Source organism: Oncorhynchus clarkii, chromosome 9, assembly GCF_045791955.1.
Source record: "Oncorhynchus clarkii lewisi isolate Uvic-CL-2024 chromosome 9, UVic_Ocla_1.0, whole genome shotgun sequence".
Lineage (NCBI taxonomy): Eukaryota > Metazoa > Chordata > Actinopteri > Salmoniformes > Salmonidae > Oncorhynchus > Oncorhynchus clarkii.
In genome coordinates, this window is record NC_092155.1 from 66,176,236 (window position 1) to 66,201,363 (window position 25,128).

The 25,128-nt window shown below is 41.6% G+C and overlaps 1 protein-coding gene across 1 annotated transcript; it reads left to right on the forward strand.

The window, feature by feature from the left end:
- The first annotated feature begins 43 nt into the window (after window positions 1-43).
- On the forward strand, window positions 44-24,450 carry LOC139416765 (junctophilin-2-like). The gene is made up of 6 exons (XM_071165819.1): window positions 44-1,075; window positions 3,354-4,188; window positions 16,778-16,896; window positions 18,926-19,830; window positions 20,811-20,907; window positions 22,695-24,450. Exons 1-5 carry the CDS (start codon window positions 697-699, stop codon window positions 20,889-20,891), a joined length of 2,319 nt encoding a protein of 772 aa, XP_071021920.1. The 5' UTR covers window positions 44-696; the 3' UTR covers window positions 20,892-20,907; window positions 22,695-24,450.
- Window positions 24,451-25,128: the final 678 nt, after the last annotated feature.

The following is a 25,128-nucleotide window of genomic DNA, read 5'->3' on the forward strand; positions in this document are numbered from 1 at the left end:
CCATATGCACGCCCAACCCCGAAGTGGCAAGTGATCTGGCATCACTCCTTGCAGCAGCGTAAGGATTGGGTTGTATTTTTGGAACAGTGTGTGTGGATCTGGTCGCCTTGTTAGGTCTGCTAAAACATTTCCAATAGCACCAACTGTTTGGTGATAGCAGCGCCAGTGAGGGGAGGCAGGGACAGGGGCAAGGGGCTTTTCTATGGCCACCTTGGAAAGCCATGCAAGATCCCTGGCTCAACCAGAAAAAGAAGACATCCAAAAACTGTTCAACTAAATAATCGCATATTAGTAGGAAAAACAACCGTAACACATCTTACTCAGTCAGCACAGATCCTTTATGAAGTTCATGACTCTGAAATCGAACAGCGATCAATAGAAGAAGAGTACTGGAATAATCAAAGGGAATAAGAGATCATTAAGTAGACTAAAATGCGCGTCTGAAACAAATTGATTTGAAGTGTCTATAGAGTGCAAGGCTACATGGAAAATACCCCCAAAATATTCAAGAACAAATACAAAGAACATATTCTAAGCACAGTGCCAAGGATCTCTTAAATCGTTTTTGATGACAGGTGAAGGCGGATCCATTCTGACAGAAAATATTTGATCTTTACCAACATTTTCAAAAAGTCATTGATTTGACTCCGCCTTTAAAACTACATTTTTTTTGTCTGCAGTCACAGAAGGGAAGGTATGAGTGGAGGTCGTTTTGAATTTGATGATGGTGGAGCTTATTGTGGTGGTTGGGAAGGTGGCAAAGCCCATGGGCATGGGATCTGCACCGGACCTAAAGGGCAGGGCGAGTTCTCCGGCTCCTGGAATTACGGGTTTGAGGTGGTTGGAGTCTACACCTGGCCAAGCGGAAACGCCTATGAAGGCTTCTGGTCGCAAGGGAAGCGCCATGGTCTTGGAGTTGAGACTAAAGGACATTGGGTTTACAAGGGAGAATGGACTCATGGCTTCAAGGGGAGATATGGCTTGAGGCTGAGTGTTGGTAGTGGGGCGAAGTATGAAGGAACGTGGAATAACGGATTGCAAGATGGATATGGCACAGAGACCTATGCTGATGGTGGTATGTTTTTTATTCCTTTATTTATATGTTGTCCTGAATCTGGTGGAGTACTTCCTAGACACATCATGTACTTCCTAGACACAACATGGGAATGTTGCATTTGTAATATGTAATAACTGTGTAATAACAATAGGACATCTATTAGCCTCATTGACATCTGTCATACCTGACATTTAACATTTGAAGAAGGTAAAGGGTAGAGGTAGTTAATTACATAGGACAGGTATGTAGTTTTGGTTTCTGCTGATATATCCAGGTGCAGCTGAGAATATAAGAGCAGGAATATGAGTGGTTATCAACAAAGCATAGTGGGCTATACACTACACTACAATACTAATGTTCCATTTGGGTGTTTTATGAGAGAATGAGTGACTCAAGCTTGCAGCAGTGAACCAAGGAGAGGAACCCAAGTGTTGCTGCAGATGGTCCATTGGGATCTTGCCCATTCCTAAGGGCCTCTTGCCAAACGATAGTGGCAGTGGATGGCGCATTAGCAGTGTGTGTCCATACAAAGTGTGTGCTATGTTGTGGGATGTTAAGCTGTGTTTTTATGTGGAAGTTATTGTTTCAATTGCTGTCACACGAACGAACACGCGTGCAAACACACACACACAATAAGTCATGGGCCTAGAGTAAAAGTGCGGATCTAGAATCAGGTCCCCCACTGTCCATGCAATTGTATTCATTATGAGCTAAAAGGAAAAACTGCACTCCTACTCTGAGACATTGTATAGGCCCCAAAGAACCGGTGAGAGTAAATGAAAGAAACAGGAGGAGAAACACTGATTGCTCTACTGTTGAATTAACTAATAGTCAGAGGAGTTGACAAACACACATACAGTAGAGATCTCGGACCAAGCTATATTGTCCTCATACTGGCACTACACTTGAACCTGCTGAGAGATCACACCAATGATATTGGTGGCAGTGCTGTCTGTTTAAAGCCCCTGGTGCCCTCAGTAGCTGACTCATCAGTTGTGGGCCCTTTTGATTGGTTGATTGGGAGGTTCTGACACCATGTGTCAGGAAGTAATAATAGCCCAGCAGACGGCCTAGCTATAGCTACAGCCGATGGCATCCAGACACATGTCTGATTTTGCATGAGAGACCCATGATTAGTTTGAGCCACATTAATAACTTTAGTTGAACTACAGACTTTCCAACTACCCTGAACAAAAATGTAAACGCAACATGCAACAATTTCAAAGATTTTACTGAGATACAGTTCATATAAGGAAATCATTCAATTGAAATAAATTCACTAGGCCCTAATCTATGGATTTGTTGGTCACAGATATCTTTTTTTTTTAAAGTATGTGTGTGGATCAGAAAACCAGTCAGTATCTGATGTGACCACCTCACATAGAGTGGATCAGTCTGTTGATTGTGGCCTGTGTAATGTTGTCCCGCTCCTCTTCAACGGCTGTGCAAAGTTATTGGATATTGGCAGGAACTGGAACAGGATGTCGTACATGTTGATCCAGAGCATCCCAAACATGCTCAATGTGTGACATTTCTGGTGAGTTTGCAGGCCATGGAAGAACTGGGACATTTTCAGCTTCCAGGAATTGTGTACAGATCCTTGTGACATGGGGCCATGCATTATCATGATAAAACACGAGGTGATGGTGGCGGATGAATGGCACGACAATGGGCCTCAGAATCTTATCACGGTATCTCTGTGCATTTACATTGCTATAGATAAAATGCAGTTGTGGTCGTTGTCTGTAGCTTATGCCTGCCCATACACATTTTAGAGTGTGCTTTTATTGCCCCCAGCACAAGGTGCACCTGTGTAATGGTCATGCTGTTTAATCAGCTTCTTGTATGCCACGTTTGTCAGGTGGGGGAATTATCTTGGCATAAGAGAAATGCTCACTAACTGGAATGTAAACAAATGTGTACACAAAATTTGAAGAAAAAACAATTGTGCATATGAAACATTTCTGGAATCTTTTATTTCAGCTCATGAAACACTTTACATGTTGTGTTTATATTTTAGGTCAGTGTATGATACCTACTGTATCAAACCGTATAGGCTGACTATGCCAATGCACTTCACAGTGCAGGAAAAAGTTCTGGTTACTTTCGAAACAAAACCACTCATCTTGTCTCACTGTTGAAGTGCTTGCAATTATATAAGGGTGATCACTTGGTGTGAGTTAAACAGCTAGCCCAAACATTTTCAATCAAATCAGAGGCCGACAAAGCTTAATTTTTTATTGGCTATTTCGCCAGATGTTAACATATCTATCAATTCCCTCTCTTGTCTTTCCAGGCACATTTCAGGGCCAATTTACTGGCGGCATGCGACACGGGTACGGAGTACGCCAGAGCGTGCCTTACGGCATGGCGGCGGTGGTTCGTTCCCCTCTCCGCACTTCCCTCACATCCCTCCGCAGTGAGCAAAGTAATGGCACCCTGCTTCAGCAGGACGTCCCCGTCATCATCGCCACCAACGCCGCCGGCCAGGAGGCCCGAGTCACCACACCCACCCAGCTGGGACCCTCCCGGGGTGGCTTTGCCCTCACGCTCCAGGTAGACCCAGACGCCGTCAAGCCCAAGAAGAAGGGCCTGTTCCGAAGGGGGTCTCTCCTGGGGAAACTGAAGAAGTCTGACTCCCGTACTTCCTTATCCAGCGTGAGGAGCAAGCTAAGCTTCCTGGGAGCGAGGAGCGAGTCAGCGTTGAGTTCAGCGGCCAGCGATGTGGCCAGCGATGCCAACTCCACCATCAGTCTGGGAGATGAGAGCCTAGCCGGGGCAGAGGATTTCCCCCCTGTGGAGGCCGACATCGATGCCACCACGACAGAGGTTTACATGGGTGAGTGGAAGAACGACAAGCGTTCAGGCTATGGAATAAGCGAACGTTCCAGTGGGCTAAAGTATGAAGGCGAATGGCTGGACAACCAGCGACACGGCTATGGATGCACTACCTTTGCGGAAGGAGGGAAGGAGGAAGGAAAGTATATGAACAACATGCTGGTGAAGGCCATGAAGAAGAGGGTTATCCAACTGAAGGGCAGCAAGATCAGGCAGAAAGTGGAGCGCAGTGTGGAGGGAGCTCAGCGGGCGGCAGCCATCGCCAAACAGAAAGCAGAGATCGCTGCCTCCAGGTATGGAAAAGACCATGCATATTCATTACTGGGATAGACTAGGTGATCATGATCAGACACATTTTCAGTAACACTTTTTATATCCTTCAAGTACACCACATTTCTTCTCTATAACAACTCACCCTATGCCTCTCCTCCCACTATTCCTTTTAGCAATTCCCCAAGAAATGCACCCACAAGAGCAAGGCTCTGCTTCAATGTCAATGTCGAATGTTTTAGACACTGATGCCTACCTCTGCATAACAGTACATGGAATTGAATTAGATCAGATTCAGCACTTGCAGGTGTTGCTCCTGTGATTTCTCTGGCTGTGGTCACAATAGGAGCCATAGAAGACAGAGAGAAAAAAGTGACTTATTCTGTGTGGAGTCATTATATACAGCTTGTAACAGACTGAAGAGAAAAGGACAATGTCTGTGTGCCACCCTGTCTCATCTAGTCTTTTTTGAAATTCTTCTGCATTCTGCATTCTTCTAGTTTTCCTGCTTCTCTTGTGTGCTATACAGAGGGCAACCGTTGTAGTAGAAGGCTGTTCCTTGACAAATTAGCACCACTGTTCGTTGACAGCACAGTGCCTCAAACAACGAAGGCCATTCTTTTCCTGCAGTGTATGGGGCAAAGTCAGCCATGTCACACAGAAATCAATGTCAAGTTCGACAGCAGAAGCAATGCCATGGTTTCAGTTTATTGTGCAGCCCCCCATACAAGGTAAGGTAAGGGGGATGTCAGGGAACCAAACATACTTTTTAGAGAAAGGCCCATGTCACCATTACACCAAAGTCTGATTGATTACGTGACACCCCTCTTACCTCTGTCATTTGTGTGTGTGTTAGGCATTGTGGCAGGAAATCATTATCTGCAGTGCACTTCAATTTATATTGATACAGTACACTTTTGAGAGAGGGTGTTGGTTGAGACTCCCCTATTTGCTTAAACTGATAGGGAAGGAAATCTCTGAGGCATCTCTTTACAATTAAGTTTTGAATATGATTTTGTTCTTTGTTTACTGTAGGCCGGCTAGACCTAATTTGTCCATACATGCTTATGCTACCGACACAGAGAAACCCAGTCGCTGACTTTCAAGATGACAGAGGTTTCTTTCGTGCCTCACCATAGAAGGCAGCAGCTTTTAGATCTACTGTAAGCCACAGCAGCACCTGAAATAAGCCCTGTGTTTACAACAGTAGGTTTACGTCCCAAATGTCACCCTATTGCCTTTATAGTGCAATACTTTTCACCAGGGCCCATAGTGCTCTGGTCAAAATTAGTGCACTACACCGGGAAAAGGTTGCCATTTGAGACATATACTCAGGCTGATGAACTGCAGATCCTGTGCTGACTCCTAGACAGATGGAAATCTAAATATTTTACCACTGAGACAAGCAGTATTACAAGAATTATGGGCCAAATGTGTTTTGTATTGTTTTAAGGCTCAGCCACATCATCTTCTAGACAGGCCTAGTCCCGAAGACTCCATGAATAGACATCTGAAACAACCAGAAGCCTTTTGAGGACTTACTGTGGAAACACACTTAGTGGATTAAGGACACCACAGTGGTTATAACCTGTCAGGTCTCTTTACTTTTTCATCAATGGATGAGGTCAAATCTGATTGTCCCATACATCCAGCTCATTTTAGTGGTACCCAGAATCTCTAACAGCCAGTAATGCAATAGTGATGCAAAAAAATATATATTCTACTTAATCATATTGCTACTCTGGAAACAGTCATGAGAAGATTGTCACTTGTATTCTAGAAATAGAACTGGGAAGTGATTGAATCACCCCTATATCCAGAGGAGTTTTCCATTGAAGCCTTCTGCTCTGTTGTTGTGGGGTGGAGGACAGGGCAGGGCAGCTAGCCAGGATGGTATCCTTTTGCATGACGTGAACCATGTCCCTGACAGCAGAGCAGCAGTGCTCCCTGTCCACTGCACAGGCAACAGCCAAGGTGCCAGGGCCAAATAACCATCAGCCATTAAGTCAGGGGTTTATAAATACAACCTATTTATTCAGCCTGGTCTCATAGTATAGACGTATCATAATAAATGTAAATCCGGGACAGTCAAATTACTAAGATATGTTACGTTTGGTATGGTTACATAAGACAGCAGTTTATTTAAGGCAAAAATGAGTGTGGTTGGTCGGGGTGGATGGGTGTGTGTATAGGTTGCATGTTCGAATCTCATCACAGACAACTTTTGTACTTTAGCTCATTAGCAACTTTTGAACTACTTACTACTTCTTAGCTACTTTACAACTACTTAGCATGTTAGCTAACCCTGATCCTAACCCTAACCTTAACCCTTTAACCTAACTCCTAACATTAACCCTAACCTTAACCCTAAGCCCTAGCCTAGCTAATGTTAGCCAGCAAGCTAATGTTAGCATTAGCCACCTAGCTAATGTTAGTCACAACAAATTGGAATTCGTAACATATCATACATTTTGCAAATTTGTAACAAATTGTAAGTTTGTAAATTCGTAACATATTGTGCGAATTGCAATTCGTAACATATTGTACAGATTTATAAGAAATTCTCTGAGACGTGGTTGGTTTATTGAGACACTCAGCCGCCCGCAGGTTAGGTTAGTTAATGCTCCCTCTCTGCCCCCATGCCTCCCTGCCATGACTTTCAGTTAATATTTTGAGTTGTCCCTGGTATTGTGTGTGCGCACGTGTGTGTGTCTGATGTGGGCTGAGTCTCTTCAGAGTATCTGAAGGAAGAAGAGGCCACGACTGTCTGGGACTGTCTGGGTGTAAATGACGCACAGATAGAAAAAGGCCTAGTGTCAGTACTCAGTACAAACTGGAGCCCTGACTGGCTGGCTAAATAAGGGCAGGCACACACTGTTGCTGTATCACAATCACAAGGGAATGCAGGCAACAGCTGATTGCTGTTGCTCTCCCGTCTTCCTTCATCTTTCCTGCCCAGTCACAGTAAGCCACAGCCAAAGGATGTTTTCTCTACTAAATAGTCTACGCTCTGTCTGACACGCTAGACTAGTAACGTCACATCATAGTTTACTGTAGAAGTAGTACTGCTGTAAAACAGCTCATCAATGAATTAAACAACCAAGTATTGCTTACTTGAATGACTACAGACTTGCTTCTTAAGACCTAAAAATGTACTATGTTTATGGTGTTAGTATCCTCAACTAAACCTGAAGACAACATTGTGGTCTGTTGGAACAGTTTGCTAACCAGTCCCCCATGCAGTGACAAGGCTCTCAAAAAGGTTTTAGAACTTACTGACTGGTATCTAGCAGACAAGAAACCAGACCTGGGTTTAAATAGTACAGTGCCTTGCGAAAGTATTCGGCCCCCTTGAACTTTGCGACCTTTTGCCACATTTCAGGCTTCAAACGTAAAGATATAAAACTGTATTTTTTTGTGAAGAATCGACAACAAGTGGGACACAATCATGAAGTGGAACGACATTTATTGGATATTTCAAACTTTTTTAACAAATCAAAAACTGAAAAATTGGGCGTGCAAAATTATTCAGCCCCTTTACTTTCAGTGCAGCAAACTCTCTCCAGAAGTTCAGTGAGGATCTCTGAATGATCCAATGTTGACCTAAATGACTAATGATGATAAATACAATCCACCTGTGTGTAATCAAGTCTCTGTATAAATGCACCTGCACTGTGATAGTCTCAGAGGTCCGTTAAAAGCGCAGAGAGCATCATGAAGAACAAGGAACACACCAGGCAGGTCCGAGATACTGTTGTGAAGAAGTTTAAAGACGGATTTGGATACAAAAAGATTTCCCAAGCTTTAAACATCCCAAGGAGCACTGTGCAAGCGATAATATTGAAATGGAAGGAGTATCAGACCACTGCAAATCTACCAAGACCTGGCCGTCCCTCTAAACTTTCAGCTCATACAAGGAGAAGACTGATCAGAGATGCAGCCAAGAGGCCCATGATCACTCTGGATGAACTGCAGAGATCTACAGCTGAGGTGGGAGACTCTGTCCATAGGACAACAATCAGTCGTATATTGCACAAATCTGGCCTTTATGGAAGAGTGGCAAGAAGAAAGCCATTTCTTAAAGATATCCATAAAAAGTGTTGTTTAAAGTTTGCCACAAGCCACCTGGGAGACACACCAAACATGTGGAAGAAGGTGCTCTGGTCAGATGAAACCAAAATTGAACTTTTTGGCAACAATGCAAAACGTTATGTTTGGCGTAAAAGCAACACAGCTGAACACACCATCCCCACTGTCAAACATGGTGGTGGCAGCATCATGGTTTGGGCCTGCTTTTCTTCAGCAGGGACAGGGAAGATGGTTAAAATTGATGGGAAGATGGATGGAGCCAAATACAGGACCATTCTGGAAGAAAACCTGATGGAGTCTGCAAAAGACCTGAGACTGGGACGGAGATTTGTCTTCCAACAAGACAATGATCCAAAACATAAAGCAAAATCTACAATGGAATGGTTCAAAAATAAACATATCCAGGTGTTAGAATGGCCAAGTCAAAGTCCAGACCTGAATCCAATCGAGAATCTGTGGAAAGAACTGAAAACTGCTGTTCACAAATGCTCTCCATCCAACCTCACTGAGCTCGAGCTGTTTTGCAAGGAGGAATGGGAAAAAAATTCAGTCTCTCGATGTGCAAAACTGATAGAGACATACCCCAAGCGACTTACAGCTGTAATCGCAGCAAAAGGTGGCGCTACAAAGTATTAACTTAAGGGGGCTGAATAATTTTGCACGCCCAATTTTTTAGTTTTTGATTTGTTAAAAAAGTTTGAAATATCCAATAAATGTCGTTCCACTTCATGATTGTGTCCCACTTGTTGTTGATTCTTCACAAAAAAATACAGTTTTATATCTTTATGTTTGAAGCCTGAAATGTGGCAAAAGGTCGCAAAGTTCAAGGGGGCCGAATACTTTCGCAAGGCACTGTATTTGACATAATTTCAAGTACTGTAGCTGGGCTTAAATGAGCTTGCCTGGCGCAATACAAACCTCACCTATCTGACATTGCAGGCAGGCTAAAGCAATCAATAAAAGTATTTGAACAATTTCAAATAGTGTTTAATTAAACCCAGGTCTGCAAGTAACACATCATGGACACGACAGCAGTTAGTAGCCTGGCGGACAGGCAACACATCATGGATACTAGGGCAGTCAGTAGCCTAGCAACATATCATGGATACTGGGGCAGTCAGTAGCCTAGCAACACATCATGGATACTAGGGCAGTCGGTAGCCTAGCAACATATCATGGATACTAGGGCAGTCAGTAGCCTAGCAACACATCATGGATACTAGGGCAGTCAGTAGCCTAGCGGACAGGCACCACATCATGGACACGACAGCAGTTAGTAGCCTGGCGGACAGGCAACATATCATGGATACTAGGGCAGTCGGTAGCCTAGCAACACATCATGGATACTAGGGCAGTCAGTAGCCTAGCAACATATCATGGATACTGGGGCAGTCAGTAGCCTAGCAACACATCATGGATACTAGGGCAGTCGGTAGCCTAGCAACATATCATGGATACTAGGGCAGTCAGTAGCCTAGCAACACATCATGCATTCTAGAGCAGTCAGTAGCTTAGTGGACAGGCAACACATCATGGATACTAGAGCAGTGGAGGTAAGAGTTTGGCATGTACATTCCCACTGGGCAAAAACCTGTTGAATCAACATTGTTTCTATGTCATTTAATCCAAATAATTCACCGTGATGATATTGAATCAAGTGGGAAACTGATTGTTTTTGTAAAAATTAATCAACGTAAAGGCATTTTGTATTTTTTTTCTCACTTTTAAACTTAATCTAATGACATGGTGACATTTAATGTTGATTTCACGTTAAATTCAAGTGCAGCCAGTCATATGATTAGTAAATATGAGTGTTTGGGATAACACTGTCTATTCTAACCGTTGTACTGTACATACACTTCCTCAATACCCATTTAGAGTACATTGAATGTCTATTGTCAGAATTAATGTGATGCTGAAAACTGTAAAGTAATGAGACAAACTTTTACCTGACTACATTGTCAGCAGTTTTCATGTTTACATTGTTTCAAATCAGAAGAGGTAATGAAAGTCTAATGTTGGTGTCCTTTCACCCAGAACAACAAACATATACTGTATTGCTTGACTGCTCAGTCAAGTAGCACATCCATACTGCTAGTAGTACTATAAAACCCTCCCACTGGCACAAGTTCAGGATCCCACTCCTCTGCAGAGCTCCAGTGACAGGCACAATGACAGAGTATCTCCTGTGACTGTCGTGTAAAGTCTGAGCTGTAGCATGACGAAAAGCAGACTGACCTAAATGTAATGTCCAGTGATAGTCATGGCTAATGAAGGCTTTTTAAGGAAAATTGCATTAGCTATTATTTTTCAAATGAATGTCAAGCTAGCTTTATGTTAATGTTTAAAAATATATACTGAACAAAAATGTAAACGCAACATGTGAAGTGTTGGTCCCATGTTTCATTAGCTGAAATAAAAGATACCTGAAATTTTCCATTCACACAAAAAGTTTATTTCTCTCAAATGTTGTGCACAAATTTGTTTACATCCCTGTTAGTGATCTCCTTTCCCAAAATAATCCATCCATCTGACAGGTGTGGCATACCAAGAAGCTGATGTGCAGTTTTGTCACAGATGTATCACAATGCCACAGATGTATCAAGTTTTGAGGGAGTGTGCAATTGGCATGCTGACTGCAGAAATGTCCAACAGAGCTTTTGCCAGGGAATTGAATGTTAATTTCTTTACCATAAGCAGCCCCCAACGTTGTTTCAGAGAATTTGGCAGTATATCCCAACAGGCGTCACAACCGCAGTCCACGCCAGCCCGGGACCTCCACATCCGGCTTCTTCACCTGCAGATCGTCTGAGGATGGGGGGGGGGGTGCTGAGGAATATTTCTGTCTATGACAAGTTTGTGACGACCAACTGAGTGTCTTGCATTCACTGGCTTCTTGCCCTCAGAATAGTGCATAGGTATTTAGGTTGCAGCTTCACATAGACTTTGTTCAACAAACTTTTTGAAGTGAACCAATGAGTAGAGCTGCCTTGGTTCAGGAGCAGTGAGCACTGATGATTCTGTAGCCTGGTCCCAAATCTGTTTGTGCTGTCTTTCTTGACAATTCCTATGGTTATTACCGAACCATAGGAGTTGGCTAAATAGCACAAACAGATCTGGAACAAGGCTATCATCAGTAATTCAGAAGCAATATACTAGCATTGGTGGCCCTCTCCTCGTCGGTTCACTTCACACAAACAGATCTGGGATCAGGGCCTACACTGATGGTTTACTTTACAAGCAATCTAAGAGGACTGTGAGGAGTACTGCAGGTAGTCAAGAAGCACCATCTGTCATGACACTCCTCCCACGGAAAGGCACAGCACTGCCTGGCAACCCAACAGAACGGCCATTTTAGAACCTCTAAACACTACACACCAGATCATGTTTGTTATGTATTCCTTGAAGGAGCCCGTCGTATCTGTCAACTGTTTACATTTTAGGTATATACTGTATGTTCATTGAAGTCCCACTACACTCACTATACTGGTATAACATTATACTGCTATAACTGCCATTCTAGTCTAGAATAATTGAATTTGTTTAAGTAATCATTTTGAGTTTTAGTGTTCAAGAGTTTGTTTTATATTAAGATATCCTAGTTCATAAACTTGTAAACGGCAGATGGGCTTGTCAGCTGTTCAATCGAACAGACTCTCTGTCTCTCTGTTTGCCATTTTATCAAGACCTCAGTGTGTCTGAGACTACTGTATAAGAAACAGTGAAGAAGCCCTTAAAAGAGGGATTGTTGACTTAAGAGCAGACAGTTGTTGATCTACTGTACTATATGAAGACAGGGATTCTCAGCCTCCTCAACCTAATTATTCTGTTGGGGAAGTGCTTCCCGCATAATTAGGAATTAGAATACTAGAATTTTTGGACCATTCTGGAACTTTGAGGGTTTATGACATTGTCCCTCTAGTAATTTAATATGATCTCTCAACCTGGTCTCATAGACTAGATGTAACATAGTAAAGTCAATCCAGGACACTCAAATTTGTATGTTGTGTTTGGTATGGTAAGGGTAGTTGGTCGGCGTGGATGGGTGAGGGTATAGCGCAAATGTCTAGCAACCCAAAGGTTGCGTGTTCGAATCTCATCACGGACAACTTTAGCATTTTAGCTACTTTGCAACTACTTACTACATTTTAGCTACTTTGCAACTACTTAGCATGTTAGCTAACCCTTCCCCTTTAACCTAACCCTAGTACTAACTGTAACCTTCACTATAACTTTAACCCCTGACCCTAACTCCTAGCCTAGCTAATGTTAGCCACCTAGCTAACGTAAGCCATCTAGCCACCTAGCTAACATCAGCCACAAGAAATTGGAATTCGTAAAATATCATACGTTTTGCAAAATAGTAACATATTGTACTAATTGCAATTCATAACATACAGTATCATACAAATTGTAATTTGTATTAAACATTTCAAATGAAATGGATCATGGACAGCCACAAATTAATACATACCAAATGAAAAGTGAAATATCAGACTAATTGTAGTGTCCTGGATTTACATTTACTATGTTACATCTACCCCTGAGTCCAGGTTGGATCTCTATGGTGCTGCCTACCCCTCAAGTGGATGGATCTATTTAAAGCCCCAGTGTAACGTTACAGTATGTCAAGTATTCACGGAGTCATCACAATCAGTAAGACTCGCCTGGGGTAGATATCAGTAGCATTGAAGCCCGAACACACTCACTCCTTCACTAGGGTTTATAATAACACACTCACTCCTACACTAGGGTTTATAATAACACACTCACTCCTTCACTAGGGTTTATAATAACACACTCACTCCTTCACTAGGGTTTATAATAACATACTCACTCCTTCACTATAATAACACACTCACTCCTTCACTAGGGTTTATAATAACATACTCACTCCTACACTAGGGTTTATAATAACACACTCACTCCTTCACTAGGGTTTATAATAACACACTCACTCCTACACTAGGGTTTATAATAACACACTCACTCCTTCACTAGGGTTTATAATAACACACTCACTCCTTCACTAGGGTTTATAATAACACACTCACTCCTACACTATGGTTTATAATAACACACTCACTCCTTCACTAGGGTTTATAATAACATACTCACTCCTACACTAGGGTTTATAATAACACACTCACTCCTTCACTAGGGTTTATAATAACATACTCACTCCTTCACTATAATAACACACTCACTCCTTCACTAGGGTTTATAATAACATACTCACTCCGTCACTATAATAACACACTCACTCCTTCACTAGGGTTTATAATAACACACTCACTCCTACACTAGGGTTTATAATAACACACTCACTCCTTCACTAGGGTTTATAATAACATACTCACTCCTTCACTAGGGTTTATAATAACATACTCACTCCTTCACAAGGGTTTATAATAACACACTCACTCCTACACTAGGGTTTATAATAACACACTCACTCCTTCACTAGGGTTTATAATAACATACTCACTCATTCACTATAATAACACACTCACTCCTTCACTAGGGTTTATAATAACATACTCACTCCATCACTATAATAACACACTCACTCCTTCACTAAGGTTTATAATAACACACGCACTCCTACACTAGGGTTTATAATAACATACTCACTCCTTCACTAGGGTTTATAATAACACACTCACTCCTACACTAGGGTTTATAATAACACACTCACTCCTTCACTAGGGTTTATAATAACACACTCACTCCTTCACTAGGGTTTATAATAACACACTCACTCCTACACTAGGGTTTATAATAACATACTCACTCCTTCACTAGGGTTTATAATAACACACTCACTCCTACACTAGGGTTTATAAATTACACACTCACTCCTTCACTAGGGTTTATAATAACACACTCACTCCTTCACTAGGGTTTATAATAACACACTCACTCCTACACTAGAGTTTATAATAACACACTCACTCCTTCACTAGGGTTTATAATAACATACTCACTCCTACACTAGGATTTATAATAACCCTGTGAGGTAACCAGAGAAAAATAGAAGAGAAAGTGTTGTGCGGGAGGAGGAGTCTCTGTAGATTATACAATACAGTATACATCTGTATACCAAGTGCTGTCAAGGTCCAACATTTGATATACATTTATTTAATGCAATATGATGTAGCCATTATGCCACAGACACATTGTGCAGACACGATATACTGTATATGCATTTTATTTATTTTTCAAGTATTACACAGCAAATAGGTCAACTTTTTTAATGGAGTCCCAGCAGACTGGGAATGTTCATTTATTGCATTTGCCTCTTATACAGTATTCGAATTAAGAAATAACTTAATTAATAAATTCACATGATAAACGAATACTTCTGTGAATATAACATACAGGATAACGCCCCCTGGCAGTATCTCGTTGTCTGGGTTGAGGTGTTAAAGAGTCATTTATTTCTGTTCCAGTTCTCCAACGGCAGAATAGGACACCCTCTCCAGCTAATACTAATAATAAACCTTGCAACCAACTCAACTCCACACAACAGCCCTATCAAATATTTTTTTAAAGATGAAATATTGTAAACAATAATCTCTGTAGTATTTTGGTCCATCTGAGTCTGGTTTTGGATTGTTACAGTAACGTTTGTTTCTTACAGCACAACCCCTGAGTTTTTAGTTCGTACCAGTATAAATCTCTTGGACTAAAGGGCTAGCTGGCTATAAGGCATGGGAACAGACTCTTAAGTGTTGGGGATGTTCTCTTTGCTTTTTATAGTCCAGCCAAAGTATCTTTCCAAATAAATAGTAGGGAAATGATGTCTATGGGGTGCTTGGGTTTGCAGTGGCAACAGTGATCACCTAAAACCTAGTGAAAGGGTAGCAGAATATCCCAATTATTTTCACAGACAATTGTCATGATCAATGATCAGAATCTGATTAACAATATTTCAGCTTTTAGGTCAGATCTGTTTATTTGAACATTGGGTCACGACGTAAGTAGCTACAGATTTAGCCATTGTAAAGTTTAACAGACAGGGTTCACTAAACATGCACTTTTGTGGTCCTTTGCTCCGCTAGGAGCTATAACCTCTTGAGACCCAGCAATACATTTTTGTCCTGTCTAGGGGACATTCATTTTTGGTCCGTAAGTCTAAAGCCACACATGCCACTGTGTACCTTTTGAGAGGATATTCTGGGCTTTTCAAAGATATTTCACGTGTGGGGGTGTCACCGTGTGTAATTATCAATTTTGTGAGTAAAATTGTTTCTAATGGGTAAATATCTCAGGAATAGTTTGGTGAGTTTTCAGAGTAGTGTAATATTTTCACATTAAATAAGAGCTTAATAAAAGCTTGTTAATACGTGTCCTCTGTAGTGGAAATCAGGATGCTCTAACGATACTTTATACCCACTACCCCATTTACTGTGAGACTAAATGTTTCATAATTACCATCAACTGAGACCTAATGGCCAATACACATACGTTAAAAGTCAATACAAATATTTGTTCAGTGTATTTTTCTTTGTAACATGTTTTTTTCAACCCAAACATTTATGTGATGTAAAAAAAAATATATATATACAGTGCATTCGGAAGGTATTCAGACCCCACATTTTGTTACGTTACAGCCTTATTCTAAAATGGATTTTTTTTTATTTCATCAATCTACACACAATACCCCAGAATTACAAAGAAAAAAATGTTTTTTAGAAATTGTGAAAATGTATTACAAATAAAAAAGAAATATCACATTTACAGAAGTATTCAGAACCTTAACTCAGTACTATGTTGAAGTACCTTTGGCAGTGATTACAGGCTCGAGTTTTCTTGGGTATGACGCCACAAGCTTGGCACACCTATATTTGGGGGAGTTTTCCCCATTCTTCTTTGCAGATACTCTCAAGCTCTGTCAGGTTGGATGGGGAGCATCGTTGCACAGCTATTTTCAGGTCTCTCCAGAGATATTGATTGGGTTCAAGTCTGGGCTCTGGCTGGGCCAGTCAAGGACATTCAGAGACACTCCTGCATTGTCTTGGCTGTGTGCTTTTGGGTTGTTGTCCTGTTGGAAGGTTAACCTTCACCCCAGTCTGAGGTCCTGAGCGCTCTGGAGCAGGTTTTCATCAAGGATCTCTGTACTTTGCTCCATTCATCTTTGCCTCGATCATAACTAGTCACCCAATCTCTGCTGCTGAAAAACATTCCCACAGCATGATGCTGCCATGCTTCACCGTAGGGATGGCTGGTGTAGGCCGTCATTGTAAATACTAATTTGTTCTTAATTGACTTGCCTAGTTAAATAAAGCTTAAATTAAAAAAATACAACAATTGTGTGTAGTGTGATGAGGCAAACATGTATTTAATCCATTTTAGAATAAGTCTGTAGTGTAACAAAATGTGGAAAAAGTCAAGGGGTCTGAATACTTTCCGAATGCACTGTATATAGTATATCAGGAGAATAAGGAATAAGTCAAGTAAGTCAGGTTAGGTTGGGTTTGTGGATATTGAGTAAATTAGGCTTTGTCTGTTTCCCTGCAGGACGACCCATGCTAAGGCCAAGTCAGATGCTGCCGATCAGGCTTCCCAGGCCTCCAACCAGGAGTCCAGCGTCGCCAGGTTGGTGGCCAGGGAACTGTCCCCTTCCTTCTATCAGCCAGGTATGTGAAGTGTACTTCTCAACTGTATGATCCAGGGCATGATACGGACAAGAGATATAGTACCCAAGAACCTGGATATCCAGGCTTTCTCACATACCTTCCAATAGCCAAGTGTTGTACAAGACCTGGATATCCAGGCTTTCTCACATACCTTCCAATAGCCAAGTGCTGTACAAGACCTGGAAGAACAGTAATGCAATACTTTCAAGAACAGTATTTAAAAGTGAATTGAACGATATTACAAGATTTTAAAAGCAAAGTAAAGTCCTGTTCAAGGTATCTAGCATCTTGCTGTACAGACCGATAGAAAGATCTGTCTTGCTGCTGTTTCTATTCTTTGCTTGGCTGAGGTAGGCTCTCCGCAAGGGTAGTCACCTTTGAAGGTCTAAAAAAAGAAGTGTCTTACTTGGGTAGAGGGATCATATCAGTTTCCTTACAGGTCTGTCAGTGGCTCAGGGCCACACAGTGTGCCCCTGCATTTCTTTCTCCTCTCAGTCACTCACTACCCACCCAGGACACCATGGAGTGCTTTGCAGATCTAAAAAGACACTGATAACAAGTTGTCACTGACTGTTGAGTGCCTGCCTGAAATGTCTGTGTCTTATGGTACAAATGGGCATAGCCCACTGTGAATTCCACCATCAACTATTACTAACACACAGCTGACAGGGAGAAACATTGCTAGAGGATAAAATATTTCCCAGATTCTACCTGCAAGAATTGTCTTGGATCTTCTTGAATGAAAAATTGGGATCCAAACAACAGTATGTGATCGATCTTTTCTCACTCCATCTATTAGTCTTTTTGTCTGGGTCCGTGTTTGCTTGTCTGCCCTTTAGGTCAGATAGTAAGTGTTTACATCAGAGCCTGTAAATAGAAGGCTCTGACAAGTCAGTATTTCAAATCCTACCATGCAGAATTATGTTATAGGTTGTACATCAAGAACCAGCTCGCAGTTCATATTTCATTAGGCCTATATTACAGACTCAACTTGTTTGGATTGGCATATTGCAATTCAGCTGTTAAGATTAAAGGCCCACTCTGTGATATTTACAGCCTAAAGTACCATGTTTTTTTTATTAGACTGTGAAAATGAGAACTATGAACAATCAATCTTAATGGGATCTTTAATGGGATCAGCAGTTGCTCTATTTTCTCAGTTCAGCTGTAGTCCCCCCACATGAGGTTTTCTAGCAAGACGTTCCTGGTGTGACTGGAACTGGACTGTGTTACAAGCAGACAGAGTGGCTCCAAATACACATAGAGACCTTGGTGATACCCCTCAAATAGAGACCTCGGTGATACCCCTCAAATAGAGACCTTGGTGATACCCCGGAATATCCATCCTTCACTGTCTCCACTTCTTAGCTAAACAAATGAGTCTGATCTTTATCTAGTCTGATCTAGTCTTACATATTGGCCAAACCGGCACAGCGCGTGCGCCATCATGCGCATGTTGATTTTGTCTGTCCCCACCAGACGCTTTCATGGCACGAAGGTAAAAATACCAAAAACAACTGTGAACCAACTATATTAATTTGGGAACAGGTCGGAACACACATGAAACATTCATGAATGTTTAGCTAGCTTGCTATTGCTAGCTAATTTGTCCTGTGAGATTTGGTTTGTTATTTTACCTGAAATGTATATGGTCCTTTCTGTCCTACAAAATCTTGTGTTCTCTACTCTGACAATCCACAGATAAAAGAGGAAACTTAGTTTGTTTTTCCTTAATGAATCTCTCCTCGTTTATCTTTCAATCACCAACGTGGGTTAGTATGCTCGTGAAAACCAATAAGTAGATGGAAGAGGCAGGACTTGCAGCTCATCAAGGGTCTCAAATAGAACCAAGTTCTATTTTTGCTCCTGGCTACGCAAACGCCCGTGAGCAGTTTTGATAATTTGATTGAATAACTTGTATGTGTACATTTATTTTGCAAAGCTCGCATGGCCAGTCTAGTCAGGGTGTTAGCTTGTTGTTGAGATTAGAATCTCATCAAACATAACATTTATTCATGTTGTTCCACAGGCCCAGAGTACATGAAAAAGAGAGCATTACAGGAGATCTCAGAGGCCAATGAGCACACAGACCCTATAATGCATGAGCAACTGTTAGCAGAGCAGCCACTGACACCTGCTGAAAGCCCAATGCTGCACGACAGGCCTGGCTCCACTCCAGCCTGCACACCCTCCCCCAGCCCAGCCATCACCCCTCCAGCATCCAGGCACTCCAAACAGGGCAGCATCAGCAAAGAGGACTCCCATCTACTCGGCCCTGCTGGCTGGAACGGGGACAGAGGTGGTGGAAGTCGGGGGAGCAGCCGTCCCAACAGCAGAACCAACAGCCGACCCACCACCCCCTCGTCCAATGTGGCCACCACCACTGCTCCCCCTGAAGATTGCCCCACTTCTGCCCCCATCCTTAGCAGCCGGGGGAACTCCCGCGCCTCCAGCCGCCTGAGCAACAAGATAGAGCAGGGCTCTGACCTGGAGATCAAGCCCCTGGAGAAGACGGCCTCTGAGGCTAAATTGTCCAACGCTACTCCCTTGGTAAGGACCAGTGTCACCTACTCAGAAGAAGAAGTCCCACCCCCTCATCCCGCCTCCAAAGAGTCTTCCAAAGCTGCCGTCACCCCCGAGCTGAATGAGGCAGAGCCCACACAAAGAACAGAGTCGGTCAATGAACGACCAGTATCCGCTGTATCTGAGAGCAAACCAGGGTCCAGCGCTCAGTCTGTTAATAAAGTGTCACCCAAGCCATCGCTGTCACCCAAGCCATCGCCAAAACGAGAGGCCAGTCCGGCTTCAAAACCTTCCACACCTGCACCCAAACAAGCACCTAAGGTTGAACCCAAAGCGGAGGCCAAGCTGATGAAGAACATGGTAAAGAGCCCAGGTACAAGTGAAGTTACAGAGCTAGATGAATTTGAGCAGGTAAGGCAATTCAAGCAATTAATATCTCATGTAATGAACAGTGTTGAGAACAAATTCAGTCAAATTAAGACTCTTCTTACATGTTCTGTAGTACATTCTCCCATGACCTGAGTTCTAAAAGTAGACTCATAGCATACAGTAGGTCCTCTCTCTCCTCTAAGTGCAAATTTGTAACATGATGTTACTCTGGAGACTGTTTACTGCCATTGGTGCTGGTCCTTTAAACCAGACTAATCAGACTCCCTATCTCAGTAACCTCCCCTCCTCCTCTACTCTGTTATGTTAATAATAACCCCTCTAGTTATGTTTGTACATATTCTCAACAGCATTTACGTTTTGACTAACACAATCAATACAATTCTCCCATTACTGGTTGGGAGCGTACAAGTGAAATTATGAACAGATTACATGACAAACATTTTTCTCCAGCAACCAACAGCTACCATCAGTAGTTCTAAGTAGCAAAAAGTACCTATTTTGTCATCCAGATGACCAATTCCCATCAATGAAAATATGTAAATAAACATAGGTGACTGTTACATGGGTGTTTACAGAAGCAACAGTTGTTTGTTCAGAATTATTATTTAGATTTTAGATGCCGTGCAGACTAGGGGTTTGACCGGTACGAGAGCCTTAAGCAGTCTGCCCTATAAGGCATGTATTCTAGGGGAGGTTTTCCAATAGCCCAGGCTAAATGTTGTTACTAGAGTCATTACAGAATTGCTACACAGGAATAGATGCAGCTTCATTGTAAAATGTTACCATAAGGATCATTGAGATTTTATGTTCATCCCATTCATATTTCTGATGTTTTATAGATCTATAGGAGGTTTAAAATACCTTACCGGTATATTCATTGCTCTAACAACATCTCCTGCTATCTTGAACAGGTCTGTCTTGCAGAATTTATCACAACATGATAAACCTGTATAAATAAAGGTTGAATAAAATATTAAATAAATCTACTCTCTCTCTTTCAGGGTCCGAACACCATCGTGATAACCATGGTGATTCTGCTCAACATTGGCCTGGCCATTCTCTTCGTACACATCCTGTCATGAAACTCTGTCGACCCAGGTAACTAACACAGCTCTCTGACTGTCCTGCCAGTTACAGATACAGTGGGGGAAAAAGTATTTAGTGAGCCACCAATTGTGCAAGTTCTCCCACTTAAAAATATGAGAGAGGCCTGTAATTTTCATCATAGGTACACCTCAACTATGACAGACAAAATGAGGGGGAAAAATCCAGAAAATCACATTGTAGGATTTTTAATGAATTTCTTTGCAAATTATGGTGGAAAATAAGTATTTGGTCACCTACAAACAAGCAAGATTTCTGGCTCTCATAGACCTCTTTTTTAAGAGGCTCCTCTGTCCTCCACTCGTTACCTGTATGAATGGCACCTGTTTGAACTTGTTATCAGTATAAAAGACACCTGTCCACAACCTCAAACAGTCACACTCCAAACTCCACTATGGCCAAAACCAAAGGGCTGTCAAAGGACACTAGAAACAAAATTGTAGACCTGCACCAGAATGGGAAGACTGCATCTGCAATAAGTAAGCAGCTTGGTTTGAAGAATTCAACTGTGGGAGCAATTATTAGGAAATGGAAGACATACAAGACCACTGATAATCTCCCTCGATCTGGGGCTCCATGCAAGATCTCACCCCGTGGGGTCAAAATGATCACAAGAACGGTGAGCAAAAATCCCAGAACCACACGGGGGGACCTAGTGAATGACCTGCAGAGAGCTGGGACCAAAGTAACAAAGCCTACCATCAGTAACACACTACGCCGCCAGGGACTCAAATCCTGCAGTGCCAAACGTGTCCCCCTGCTTAAGCCAGTACATGTCCAGGCCCGTCTGAAGTTTGCTAGAGAGCATTTGAATAATCCAGAAGAAGATTGGGAGAATGTCATATGGTCAGATGAAACCAAAATATAACTTTTTGGTAAAAACTCAACTCGTCATGTTTGGAGGACAAAGAATGCTGAGTTGCATCCAAAGAACACCATACCTACTGTGAAGCATGGGGATGGAAACATCATGCTTTGGGGCTGTTTTTCTGCAAAGGGACCAGGACGACTGATCCGTGTAAAGGAAAGAATGAATGGGGCCATGTATCGTGAGATTTTGAGTGAAAACCTCCTTCTATCAGCAAGGGCATTGAAGATGAAACATGGCTGGGTCTTTCAGCATGACAATGACTGCCCGTGCAACGAAGGAGTGGCTTCGTAAGAAGCATTTCAAGGTCCTGGAGTGGCCTAGCCAGTCTACAGATCTCAACCCCATAGACCCCTCTAGAGGAGATCTGCATGGAGGAATGGGCCAAAATACCAGCAACAGTGTGTGAAAACCTTGTGAAGACTAACAGAAAACGTTTGACCTCTGTCATTGCCAACAAAGGGTATATAACAAAGTATTGAGATAAACTTTTGTTATTGACCAAATACTTATTTTCCACCATAATTTGCAAATAAATTCATTAAAAATCCTACAATGTGATTTTCTGGATTTTTTTTCTAATTTTGTCTGTCATAGTTGAAGTGTACCTATGATGAAAATTACAGGCCTCTCTCATCTTTTTAAGTGGGAGAACTTGCACAATCGGTGGCTGACTAAATACTTTTTTGCCCCACTGTATACACTGAAAGGCCCCATGTTGCTTTTGTTTCAAGCAGTCGAAACACAATGGCGCTCAACTTCTTACCCTTGCAACATGTAAGGAAATGTCTGTTTGATCTGATTACACCAAAAGTTACTGTTTTGACTCTGAGGTACTTCAAGGTGATAATTATGATGAGACATTTTAACTTGTCTTCATATTTGTTTTGTCTGCTTGAACTTTTTCCCACAGGTCACCAGCTTGCATTGGTGTTGAGATAAGATTGCCCACATTTTTAAGCAAGGATCATCCAGAACAAAGAGACTACCAAGAAATTCAAGCCTTATATGGAAGGAAACTGACAACAGCTTCTCCACACACAGCCTCTTGTGACTGTGTTGAGGCTCTTTAAGACCAAACTGATTTTCAGAGTCTTGGAATATCTGGAGCTGAATTGAAGGACTTATGAATCCTTATGAATCAAGACTGAAGGACATCAATGAATCTGAATGTCAGGAAGAGGGTCTGAATGGACACGGTGCTTGTAAAGGGGGGATCCACTGGTGAGTTTCAGTATCTACACTGGAGATGTTGTTGCATGTTATACACAAGTTAAGTCTACGCTCAATGGCTTAACACCAACAGATTGGAGTGGTTGTTGACTGGACAGGTGAGGTTGTGTTCACACAGTTAGCCCAATTCTGATATTTTTTCCTCTAACTGGTCTTTTGACCAATCAAATCAGATCTTTTCACGTTAGATTTTTTTTTTAGAGATGATCTGATTGGTCAAAAGACCAATTAGTGAAAAAAAAATATCAGATTTGGGCTGTCTGTCTAAACGTAGCCTAAGTGTCATTAAATAATTAGTTATGTAATTAGATATTCATTTAACTGATAGCTTGCCTATAGAAATGTAGTCTCTTGGAAAATCTCAAATAAACTGAATATCCATCACTAATTTGTTCCTTGAAATTTAGTTTTATAGATCAGGTTTTCCCAAACACTGTCCTCTGGATCCCAAGGGGTGCATGTTTTGGTTTTTGTCCTAGCACTACACAGCTGTTTCAAATAATCAACTAATCCTCATTTGAATCAGCTGTATAGTGTTAGGGCATAAAACCGAAACTTGCAATACTCAGTGTTGCAATTGATATATTATGCCACCATTAGATTATCTGTTTTCTTTTTTTGCCATATTCTCAGCTTTCTTCAGTAGACATCAGTAAAGAGATCTCACATTCTCTTTGACATCACAGGGCTCTTGTAAGACATGAACTACAAAATATAGATTCGACAATGTCTGAGAATCAGTGATTCTTTTAACCACAATGGCAACACAACCCACCACAGCAGTGCAATGTCATGTACGGTTATGTTTTCACATCAAATATTCGCTTTCCAAGGCAAATGTTTGAGTGAGTCACACTGGACTTGTGTTTAAAACAATATCTGTAACGGGAGTGGTACTGCACTAATAAAAGGCGTTGTATAATTCAGTAAGAGGTTTTCAAATGACACAGAATAGAGGATACATTTTAGGACTTTAACCAGTGTGTGTGGTATTGAATTTCTGGTATAATGTCTACTGTATGTAAACTGTCTTCTGTTTGTCTGATCAAAAGTAAGGTAAAGCACCCTATTTTAGGGTTTGACTTCAATAAAAGCATGACTCAATGGAGTCACAGTGACAAATGTGGGTGGGTGGGGGGTCAATTCTGTCAAAACAATTGGGGAACACTTTGTAAAGATTTTGAGAGGGTAATTATTTGAACAAATTGGTTTGCTTTGTTAGAATGTAATTGTGAGCAGTTGTTTAGGGATTTTGTTGGTCTGTATGTTTGAGTAGGTCACACTATTTAAAATGCATTTCATTCAGAACAAACAGCTTGCGCTTCAAAATCAATTAAGCAGATTTTCCTCCCAACTTTTGTAAGCATCTGGGCACTGTTTGTTTGTGTGTGTGTTTTTGTACCTTTTTTGAAGTACACATATTTTAATCTACGAAAGTATTGTGTTGTTGCATTTTTGAGTAATATCCAATCCCACATATATATTTTTGTTGTTGTTGTAGAGTCAATGAGATTATACCTCATGTTTGGGGGAGAGAGGAAAATGTAGCGTATTTTAATTGAGAGCACTCTGAGATTGTGCATTGTGTCTAAATCATTAGAGATTGTGTCTAAATCATTATTCCTAGCTTTAGTTTCCCTATTGTCCCAAAAGGTTGTCTTCGCCTCAAAAGATGATTGATAAATAAGTTGGAAAAGATATTTGAGATAAGGTACTCTTGCCAGTTTCCTGGTAATGTAAAAGAGGACTCAGATCTATTTCCTTACTGTTTCAACTCCCCGCTATGGACAATGAACTTATATCATGGTCATAACTACATAAGACTCCCTACCAGTTTCCTTACTCTCCATGAAATTATTTTGTAAAACATCAAATGTTTCTGTAACATATTTTCATTACAATAATACACTAAAGAGGCCCACAGTCAGAAGTGACTTTAGTTTGACCCAGCAGCCAACATGTATTTATTTTAAAAGCTCTTAGATGTAATGTCCCCTGTTTAGGGGACCTGCGTTGTTCTGGTACCGGTTTCGACCGCCATTTTCAATTATAAATCAATCTGTGGACACCATAGATTGAAATGGCTTGCATTGAGTGATAGCCCTGGTTCCCAC

Coding starts and splice junctions, on each gene's coding strand:
- LOC139416765 (XM_071165819.1), top strand. CDS start 697: ATGAGTGGAGGTCGTTTTGAATTTGATGATGGTGGAGCTTATTGTGGT. Junction 1,076..3,353: donor AGAGACCTATGCTGATGGTG/GTATGTTTTTTA, acceptor TTGTCTTTCCAG/GCACATTTCAGGGCCAATTT. Junction 4,189..16,777: donor GCAGAGATCGCTGCCTCCAG/GTATGGAAAAGA, acceptor GTTTCCCTGCAG/GACGACCCATGCTAAGGCCA.